General features: G+C 50.3%; 1 protein-coding gene and 1 long non-coding RNA gene across 2 annotated transcripts; one reads left to right on the forward strand and one right to left on the reverse strand.

Annotated features, from left to right (window-relative positions):
- Window positions 1-2,044: 2,044 nt before the first annotated feature.
- On the reverse strand, window positions 2,045-5,038 carry LOC135314692 (uncharacterized). Its single transcript, XR_010374178.1, has 2 exons — window positions 2,936-5,038; window positions 2,045-2,471 (listed from the first exon to the last, which is right to left on the reverse strand). It is a non-coding gene; the product is annotated as an uncharacterized LOC135314692 (long non-coding RNA).
- Window positions 5,039-5,441: 403 nt separating this feature from the next.
- On the forward strand, window positions 5,442-8,168 carry DUSP1 (dual specificity phosphatase 1). Its single transcript, XM_064458718.1, has 4 exons — window positions 5,442-5,957; window positions 6,094-6,242; window positions 6,402-6,621; window positions 7,135-8,168. The coding sequence occupies exons 1-4, from the start codon at window positions 5,588-5,590 to the stop codon at window positions 7,503-7,505; spliced, it is 1,110 nt and encodes a 369-aa protein (XP_064314788.1). The 5' UTR covers window positions 5,442-5,587; the 3' UTR covers window positions 7,506-8,168.
- The last annotated feature ends 2,685 nt before the right edge of the window (window positions 8,169-10,853 follow it).

A 10,853-nucleotide genomic window follows, 5' to 3' on the forward strand; every position in this document is an offset into this window, starting at 1 on the left:
ACTGTCTGTCTAATGCCTGTAATCATGTTAAAACGCAGCACTAAGCAACTTGCCTGAGGCTGCTTGGTGAGTCACTGGAAGAGAAAGCAGAACTCCTGACTTGCATTAGCTGCTCAAGCACTCATGGAGCCACTTGCAAAATTAGAATGGGGGACTGTCCACGCTGCAGACTTCTCAAATGTCTTGGGTTTCAGGCCATGAGATGCCATGTGTCAGGCCCTGTGATAGGCATACACACATGTATGGGGTCATATGGTGCCAGGCGTGCTGTCTGGGTGCCTTGGGTCATGTAACCGAGCCCCAGATGCAGAGCTGATGGCAAGCCCCCAGCTGCAGTGTGGGGCTGGCTCTGGGGGCTGGCAGCACGTGGCACGCTACCCGTGTGACAGGGAGCTTATGGCTCTGCATTAAAAACAGAGCAGAGAAAGGCTTATGGCGAGGAACCTGGAGTCCAGGGAGTGACCATTATGGCCCGTGTGTGTGCAGGAAAGGCACCCACCGCTGCCAGTGCCTGCTGTCCCCCCACCTCTGCCCAGAGCCCTGGGACCAGGAGGAGTGAGCAGCCTGGGGTGGGCAGGCGAACACTGTGCTAAGATTTCCTTAGGCAGGGCTGCAAGAAAGAGGCTTTTCTTATTCCTCAATGTACCTCTGTATCTAGGATGTGTCCTCAGTCGAAATACTGGAGCCCCTACACCAACAATTTTCCACTCAGGAAGAAATAGTTACACATTGGATGTGGCACACAGAAATAAGGCCATACCAGGTTTTCCAGCTTGCCTCTCCAGGAGTGAGACCCCATTCCAGAGCTGGTTTACATGCTGTTGGGACTGACCCTTCTGCTTCCCCATTCCCACACCTCATCAACTTCAATATGAAGAATCTGAGGCAGTCTGAGTTCAGCCATACCGTGGCAAAAGGGTTAAATATCAGGATTTAAATGCATTTAAAAAGTTTTAATTGTAGTATGAACCATCAGTAATTCTATATTGTCTGCATTCTGTTTATTGTAACCTGTTACCTCTGAATCCTTTTTTCTTCCTTCCTTCCTTCTCTCTCTTTTTCTCTCTCCTCCCAAACTTTCCTTTTTCCTTCTGTTTCTTGTGAATCTGTGTCTCTGTAAAATCTGTCCAAATATTTACAAAAGGAAATGCTGGGTTGTGAAACTGAATTCGGAGAAAATGTTACACATGCTGAAGAAATGCATCCAGCACGGTTTCCAAATGTTCCCACATGCATTTTTGTTCTCTGTCTCAAGTGTTGAGGCTTGATCCTTCATATCTTTATTCAGACAAAACTTGCACCGAGGGCAGCAAGACCCAGGCTCAGGTCAGGTCCAATGGTGCTGTAATTCTGGCTTTGCTGGAACGGTTCAGTACTGATTTTGGCCATGAGTGACTAGTTAAAAAGCCTGAAAAACCAGTATTACAGGGTAACTGGTTTGTGCAATGGGCCAGTTCCGGGCCAGGGGTTAGCTATGCTTGTTACCAACTTGCTAACAAACTGGCATCAGTGTCAGTCAATGCAGAAGCTGTCTGCAGCCCTCTACTACCCTCTGAGATAAACATCAACCAGGTTACACTTGGAGACCCGCAGCCTCTGGTGAAAGCCAGCCAGGTCTCTCATCCCGCTGAGACAAAGACAACACACTCAGCTGAGACATGATGAAATTGCCATGAAGTCATTTTCTCAAGAAGTCCCTAATGCCATGAGTGAGGGCTCACACTCATGGGGCTCTCGTGTTGTTATGGACTTGTACATGTTTTGGCGGAGCGACATGGGAAATGTTAAAGCCCCAGGGATAAAGGGGGCCGAATGCTGGCAGAGGGTCCCATCTGCTCAAATCCAGGCATCACCTCCCACCCCTACACTTCATGCTCTTGGTTCTATTATTACCCTTACAATGACATTGTGGTCCGAGTGCAAACACGGATTGTTCTGGAGGAAGGGGTTAATTTTGTATTTCCTGGCTTTTGTTAAGGCAGGAAATCTAACCCTTAAGAAAGTCATTCAGGTCAGAGTGAGCTCCTAAAAACCACTTCAGCCCTGTTTTGTATTTTCCTTTATTTCATTCTTATGGCAGGTTTATTTAACAAAAGAAAACAAAGTAAAGCAAGGAAATAGCTAGTCCAGGATTCTAAGTGATTAAGTACACACTGCCACATGTGATGAATTTTTTTCTTCCTGATTTGCACTGGGTGTAAGCAACAGCAGATTCAAAAGTCTCATAGTTACATAAGTCCATAGAAGAGCAATTATCATTGTTGTGGAGGTAAATTCCCTTTGCACAAAGGCCTCAGCTGGATGTCTTCCCTGCACTGTCTCAGAGCAGGGAAGGTATTGGGCCTACAGTGTCCGGTCCACATTTAATATTTGCGTGATGTTGGTTAACACCACAACTGGAAAGGTGGTTGTCACTGAGAGCACATTCTCACTTAGCTGTGCAGGCGTCAGGCATGGTGACTTCTTGAAACCTAGGAAAAGTTGAAGTTACCAAACTGGGGAAAAAAATCTCAGTCTTTTATCTTTGTTTTCTGTGTGGGACACTGAGAAGAGCTTAGGACAACAAGAGAAAAGACTGTCAGTGGCATAGGGATGTCTGCACCTGTGAGCCAGGGCTGGCTGTTCCCACTAACAAGGCACTAGTGACATAGCACCATTAAAAATCCTGCTTACCATTAAAGCATTCATGTTAAGCCTCCCAACCCACGCTTCTGCTCCTGGAACACACAAGGCTTTGGGCTGGTTGGAGGAATGCAAAATCCCAATCAAGTCCCCTGGGAGAAGGACGTTCCCAGCTCCAAACCCTGTAGGGCTCCTCTGCTTAGGCTGAGCAGAGTCCTTATCTCTCCTGTGCTCCTGCCCAGTGGTGCCTTAAATAGCTCCTGCATCACACTCCAGAGGAGTAAAGTGAAGTGATCCCTGGGTATAAGCTTACAGAAAGGTCAACATTGGAGGTCCATATCACAAGGATGAAAATTTCTCTAGGAAAAGGTGATGAATGAAGACCTGTCTTGTGGCCATCTGCTATACTGGTTTCTGCTGCAAAAAGCTGGCAAGCAATTGATCATTGATAATTCCTGCTGTTCAGCTCCTTAGAAAAATCTGGGTAGGTTGGTGTTTGATGCATGGCGTCCAAGGTCACCAGAGCTTGGCCAAGGCATGGTGTCACAGTGATATCTTGTCTTGCAAGGAGCTGGCTCAGAACGCATCAGAGGAGGACAGGCAGGTCTGCTGCCACCTGCGGCGCGGCCCATGCTCCCTGCCCGTCTCCCATGTGCTCGTGGTGCAGAAGGACGCATGTCACCCCCCAATTGCCGAGCCCTGCAATTCACACTGAGCGATCGACTGTGGACAGCTGAGGGGTCCCAGTAATGGTGTGGGCGACGGTGTGGTTGAGTGCAGTAATTTCCCAGCACTGAAGTATATGAGCACTTCACTTGCAATCTGTTTCCAACCTGCTGTTAGAAGAACAACAACATATAAATGGAATGAAAAGTGCAATCCTGTGTTTATTTTTAAGGAACATGTTGAAAAAACAGATTTGCTTTGAGACTGCCGTTCTGGCAAAAACCCCACTGCTCAGCAGAGCAGAGACAATCCTGCAATAAGTGGGTGAGCTGGAGCTGGCACGTGCCTGCCCATGCCCTCCCCCATGTCCCCTCCTCCTGGCCACCTGCAAGAGCCTGGAAAGCCCTGGAGCTCTCGGCCAGATATGGAGCCCAGCTGGGTTTAGAAGGTCTGAGGGGACTGGGAGACATCAGTGAGGGAGAAGCTGGAAAATTTGGAGACTCATGGTTGGCAGCCCACGAGGCTGGTGGGGTAGGAGGGTGGGAGAGTAGCCCTGGGGCAAAGGGTGTGTGGAGAGGCCGCCTCTGAAAGGAGCAGCAGAGGAAAGGAAAACAAAACCTCTGAAAGGGGCTAGGAAGGAGCGGCGCAGCTGGGGCTGGCAGTGCAGGAGGGAAGAGGGAATCGCTGGGAAAGGGTTGGGGGGAAAAGGGCCAAAGTGGGAGGAGGTGCTGGGGGGGGCACTGGTGGCTAGAGGCAATGAGCAGCTGGGAAGACGGGGCTGGGGAGGCAGCGGGACGGGGGAAGCATCGCAGGGAGGCATTGCGAGGAGGCAGGGGAAGTGGAAGTGGCGCTGACTGGAAGCGCTGAGTAAGAAACACACGAGTGTTATGGTGGAAGTTGGTCACCCATGGGGAAAAGAAAACTTTTGGGAAATGCTGATGAACTACCAAGGGGGGGAGGAAAAGAAAGCTCCCACCGCTCCACTGCCAGTTACTGGGCAGCCCCAACTCCTGGGGGTGTTCGCTGTATGGAAAATGAACTTTGTACGGGCCACAGGTCTACTACATCTTTTTCCTTACATGCAAAACATGATGGGAACAGCTCTCAAATATCTGTGTATGTTATAAATATATACACAAATATATGTATACACATATATATTTATGTGTAGATATGTCTGCACATGTATATATGTCTATGCATGAATACAAATATATGTATGTGTATGCTTGTCTCTTTATATGCATATTTTAGAAGAATATGCATGCCCGCACCCGTGGCTCCACATCCTCCCGCGGTGCTGCTCCAGCAGCTACCTGCCCCCAGCAGGCCCTGATTTCTGTGGGAAAGGGGGGAGCAGCCAGTGCTGGGGACAGACAGATGGACGAAGGCTGCCCCAGCGCCAGGCAGGCCTGGAGCTGTGGGGCAGGGGATGGGGCACAGCTGGGTGCGAGGCGGCCCAGCTCCACAGCACCTGTGGGGCGTGGGGGTGGTGTGTGTTTTGGGGTGTGTGTGTGTATGTGTGTTTGTAGATGTGTGCATATGGGCGCATATGGGTGTACCTGTCTGTGTATGTGTGTGCATGTATGTATGCGTATGGGTATGTATGGATAAATGTATGCAAATATATAGGTATGTGTATGCACATACACGCATATGTTCATGTGTGTATTCATATATGTATGTATATAAGTGTGTATGCATGTATATGCATGTCTGTAGGCAAGTGCGTGTGTACGTCAGCGCCTGTGTGTGCTCATGTGTATGTGCATCTATATATATATATATATAGATGTGTGTGTAGGTAAGAGCTTGTGTGTGCATATGCGCACATCTATTTACATATGTGGATATGTATATATGTATGTGTTTGGGTGTTTAGTACCCGACTGTATGTGCTTGCATGTATAGGTGCGTGCAGGTGTGTATGCGTGTGTATGTACATGTGTGGGGATGCACATGTGGGGGTGTGTGTACGTATACATAGCAGCTCGTCCCTGTGCCTGCACGGGCGCGCTTCGGCGGCCCCGCGGCACATGACGTCATGCCGGCGGGGCTGGCCGCGCCCGTGCTGGCGCGCCGCCAGGTGACGTCTTCGCGGGCGCCCACGTGACGCGGCCCCATTGAGAAAAAAGCTGGTGCGGCCCTATTTAAAGCGGGCGCGGGCGTGCAGGGCTGGACTGGGTTGTGCGGTGCTGTGCGTCCGCGGGACACCGGCACAACCGACACCTCCAACACCTCCAACACCACCGGCACCGACCGCTCCTCCCTGTTCCCCCCCGCCCCGGCTGGAGCCGCCATGGTGAACCTGCGGGTGTGCGCCCTGGAGTGCGAGGCGCTGCGGGGGCTGCTGCAGGAGCGCGCTGCGCAGTGCCTTGTCCTCGACTGCCGCTCCTTCTTCTCTTTCAACGCCGCTCACATCCGCGGTTCCTGCAACGTCCGCCTCAGCACCATCGTCCGCCGCCGCGCCAAGGGCGCCCTGGCCCTGGAGCACGTCGTTCCCAACGAGGAGCTCCGCGCCCGCCTGCGCCAGGGGCTGGTCCACACCGTGGTGCTGCTGGACGAGCGCAGCGCCGACCTGGAGCTGCCCAAGCGCGACAGCACGCTGCTGCTGGCCCTCGGCACCCTCTGCAGGGAGGCCCGCGGCGCCCGCATCTGCTTCCTCAAGGGTGAGTGGCCCCGGGACCGCACCGGCCCCCGACGGGGGGGGCGCAGCCGGCCCGGCCGCAATGCCCGCGGGGCTCCGCTCGCCCCCCGGCCGCGCAGCGCTCACCCGCCGCCTCTCTCTCCCCTCTGCCCCCGCAGGAGGTTACGAAGCTTTCTCCTCCGCCTGCTCCGAGCTCTGCACCAAGCCGGCCGCCCCCACGGGGCTCAGCCTGCCCCTGAGCGCCAGCAGCGCGCCCGGCAGCGCCGACTCGGGGTGCAGCTCCTGCGGCACCCCGCTCTACGACCAGGTGAGCGGGGACGGGCCCGCAGGGTGGGTGCGAGACTTGGAACCGGGCGGGCGCTACGTGGCGAGGAGGCAGCCCCCTGCTTTTGTGGGGCGAGAGGCAGGGAGGCTCTTCGGAAACTGCCGAGTGAGGTTAACCGGTTGCGTGTCCTTTCTGTTGTAGGGTGGGCCGGTGGAAATCCTGCCGTTCCTCTACTTGGGCAGCGCTTACCATGCCTCCCGAAAAGACATGCTGGATGCTTTGGGGATCACGGCATTAATCAACGTCTCAGCGAACTGTCCCAACCACTTCGAAGGGCACTACCAATATAAAAGCATCCCCGTGGAGGACAACCACAAGGCAGATATCAGCTCCTGGTTTAACGAGGCGATTGATTTCATAGGTAAATGAGCTTTCTTTACAGTCTGTTATTTTTCTGGGGTAGTGTGCCCTGGGAAGTGGCTTTTGGGTCTTGTTTTCCCCAGTAAAATCTACAACTGAGACTGGGGAATGTCACTCCATCGGGGACATATACTTGGGGAGCATTTCTGTTAATTTGATTCTATTCAGAGTAATAATCTTAGCTTCACAAAGCTGTTTGAAATCTTAAATCAAGAGACACTGGTCTTACAGAAAAGAGCTAGTGAATTTAAGCGGATGAGTATTAAAGTAATCTTGTAAGACTGCTAAAGTGACCTGGAGGAGCTATTAGTATAATTGGAATTGGAGCCCAGAATGAAAATAGCTAGACTGCTGGTTCCCTCAGGACAAAGGCTCCCTTTGTCTCAGAAGCTCTGGGTACACCTATTGGGCTAAGGGAGGGATGGATTAAAGAAATGTAAACCAGCAGCCTGTGCTTTCCCACCTCTGGAAGCAGTGGGACTCGTTTGCTAACTGTGTATTTTAATTCTTTCAGACTCTGTTAAAAATGATGGAGGAAGGGTATTTGTGCACTGCCAGGCTGGCATCTCCCGGTCAGCAACCATCTGCCTTGCTTATCTCATGAGGACCAACAGAGTCAAACTGGATGAAGCCTTTGAGTTTGTGAAGCAGAGAAGAAGCATCATCTCCCCAAACTTCAGCTTCATGGGACAGCTGCTTCAGTTTGAATCGCAGGTCCTTGCCCCCAACTGCTCAGCAGAAGCTGGTAGCCCTGCTATGTCAGTATTGGACAGAGGAGCATCAACCACCACGGTCTTTAACTTTCCAGTCTCCATCCCTGTTCACACCTCATCCAGTGCTTTAAGCTATCTTCAGAGCCCCATCACCACTTCCCCAAGCTGCTGAAAAGCAGGTGAAAATATGGTCAGAACTCAGACTTACTGTCTCAGATGTGCAATAACTACAGGGACAGTGTCATCAGACGCTTGCGTTTTGTGGGGAACCATCCATGCATCCCAGAAGAGTGTCATAAATGGAGAGGAGCTTACCTGATGCCAGAGAACGAGGTGTTAGTGACTTTTCTGCTGACTTTTAAAGCCAATACCTGGATGTCTACGCAGAGATTGAAGGACACTGTTTCTTCCTGAGCTGTTCCTCCTTGTTTGTCTGTCCTAAGCCTGCTCCACGTTTAGTAGCATGCTCACCAGTATTCCCATTCCTGGACACTTTGAGCAAAACTGATGCTGTCCCTTTTTATGACAGTCCTATTTATTTATTTTTACATTAGTGCATTGTTTTTTTGCCTTCACAAACATAGTTTCATTTGTAGAAAAACAAAATACCTCAGTATTTTTTGGTACTGTAATCCTGTGTGTATATATGTCAGCTCTTCTTGTTTCCCAAGCACTGACGTGAAAGCACCAGGCGAGTGCTTTTTTGAGTTGCCAAGGGTTGTATGTTTGATTTATTTATGATGTGAAATAATATATTTCTTCTTATGAAGACATAGTTTTGTTACATGATTAACTTTTTTATACAAACAGAATAAATTATGATATTTCTATCGTGCTGGATCATACGTTCTTTAAAATCTTGCATTTTACAGTCCCAAAACTCATGTGGAAGCTTCCAGGTGAAGAGATGTAAGAGAAATCTGAATTTTCAAATCTGCTGACCTCAGGTCTTGACTGAACTAGATAGAAAAAGGGCTTCAAACAACATAGTTGACTAGAAACTACTGCTGCTTCTCAACCTGAGCATTTCTTTATCCCCATATAATTATATGCAATGTAATTATAAGCCAGCCAAGGCTGGCATCTTAGCTGTAAGGTGGATTTGGCTGCAGTGATGGCTACAGTGCTGTAACAGCTTGAATCAGCTGAGGCTTGGACACAGGGCTACAGTGATTTTAAAATAGTCTATCTCCTAGGAAGGAGAAAGAACCTTCCTTACTGCTTGTTTACTTTTAAAGTTTCAAAGGTTAAGTGTAAAAATTAACTTGATAACAGATCTCCAGTCCCCGTGAGTTTGTGCCAAGGTCTTGTCTTCTGTCACATCTCCTTGATTCCTTTTTGCAACTCAAACTGCCTCTGATGCCTGGAGTGAAGTATTTAGCTTGCTGGCCTGTTTCTGTAAACAAGTCAGGGCATAACAAGAGATCAGGTAACCAACGAGTCACTTATTTTCTTACCCAGACCCAAATAAATTCTTCCCTGCTGCAGATTCACACTACAGTTACTTTCATCTGGCATTTCAGTTGTGGCAATGAAAAGCATTTTATGTAGTGTATCACAGGCCAGGCAGGAGAGCTCTAACAGACCAGCACTCCTGGCAGCTCATGGGCAGGTGCTGCAGGGTGAGGGTGACTGGCAGCAAATGGTGCAGGGTTAATGCTGTGTGGTGTGGCAGAACTGCATGTTTCCATGGGGTGAGTGGGGCAGGATGTGTATGCAGGGAGCAGCATTGCTGTGATGTACCCTTACCAGGGGAAGCTGATATGGAAGAGATGCAGCTGGTACCTTGCTTTCCGAGGCAGGGTAGTCATACTGGTAATGGGCAGATAGATGCTGGAGCGGAGCACTAGGACATCTGGTGTCCTACATCTGCTCCAGAAGGGAGCCACCAGTCTTCGCATCCCTGATATTCAAGGAGTCAGATCCTACTTTTGCCCCATCAAAAATGGTTTTGCTTGGGCAGATAGAGCAGGTTATGACTCCTTGTGTAAAATCAAGGCATTTTAACAATTATGATTCTAAGCTTACAGGTGAGGGGTTTTTTAAGCATAAAGCAGTTGTGCTCTTGTCAAAAACTGGAGACAAGTAAAGCACCACAAACTCCTGCTGAAATCCTGCAAGTTACCTGGAGTATTAATGGTGCTAAAATCCAGGACTCTTCTCCTGGGAGAAGGTGCCCTTGAAGGATGGGATGATGCACTGCTGCGTCTGAAATTCTTCCACGTGAGCTATCCCTCTGATACAGCTCTGTCGTCAGCACTACACGTCAGCCATTGCCAAGCTTCAACCTGACACCAAGGGATAAAAAAAAATGGAGCAGCTAAAAGGAGGAGAGATCCCTGGGCACTAAGAAACAAAGTTAGAAACCCTTATTTTCCTAAGGCATGCATGAGCCTCAAAGCAAGTATTCCTTCCCAAAGTCCTATGCTGCAAATCCTGCAAAACCCCTTTGCCCATGGGAAGTCCCTTGGCAGGTTGTGCTGCTCCGTGGGATTGCACCTACCAGTGCTCTCCTTGTAAAGCATGCAAAGCTGTTTCTGAATACGTGAGACTTTTTACACCTGCAGTAAGCAGTGGAACAAACTTTCACCTTCAAAGCAGAGCTTGTTCAGTGGAAAAATACAACCTTGGCAGCCCTGGCCATGCAACCGATAAAAAAAACCAACCCTGCCTGTTAATCGCAATTCAAACAGAAATCCGCTCCGTGTCAGCCGGGGGAGCTTGTTTACGTGTTTCTTGGAACAATAAAACTCATTACCTGGCAGCCGATCAGCTTTTATAACCTAAGCAGGCACCTGACAGAGGGGCGCAAAAGAGAGCTGCTTCAGCACAAAGCCTGTCGCAGAAAAGCCAGCCGGGACAGACAGCAGGGCTTCGGTCCCAGTGAGGCTCCGACAAGCACTCCCAGCTCTGTGGACATGCAGTGTTCTTTTCCAAGTCTTCACCATGAGCCTCCTGCTGTCACCCATAAACAGCCTCATTGGCCCAGAGCCCTGATTCCTGCAAACTCTCTGAGGACAGGATTGCACCCAGCCCAAACAAGGGGAGGATAAGGGGGCAAGAACAACAGCAAAAAGTAAGAGATATCAGTGAGACCTACAAACATCACCTCAGCGCCACAGTTTTGGGGAGACAGATGGGCTCAGCTGGGGGGTTGCTGGGAGCAAGGAGGGAAGGAGCAGGGCGTCCAGCGAGGTGGGAAGCAGAGGAGGAGGAGGTGTGAGCCGGGCAAGGAGGCATGAGAGGCTGAGACAGGCAGTGGCAGAGCCCACACGTGGTGGAGCTGGAGGACACCTTGGCAACAGGGCTGAGCTGAACTCTGCCCACTGTGGATGTGGTAGGGAGGCATTTTCCCTTCTCACCCCTCATTTATTCTCCCTGCTTCACTGTTTTATTTGTTTGGGATATCCAGGCACACAGTTCACTGTGTTTTACAGCCTTGAACTCCTGTTTCCCCTGGCTCCCACACAAGCTGGCTTGCAAGCCCCTTGCTAGTGGGGCTTGGCCGAGATGCTGCCCC

The sequence above is a fragment of the Phalacrocorax carbo genome, chromosome 8, assembly GCF_963921805.1.
Source record: "Phalacrocorax carbo chromosome 8, bPhaCar2.1, whole genome shotgun sequence".
Taxonomy (NCBI): Eukaryota; Metazoa; Chordata; class Aves; order Suliformes; family Phalacrocoracidae; genus Phalacrocorax; species Phalacrocorax carbo.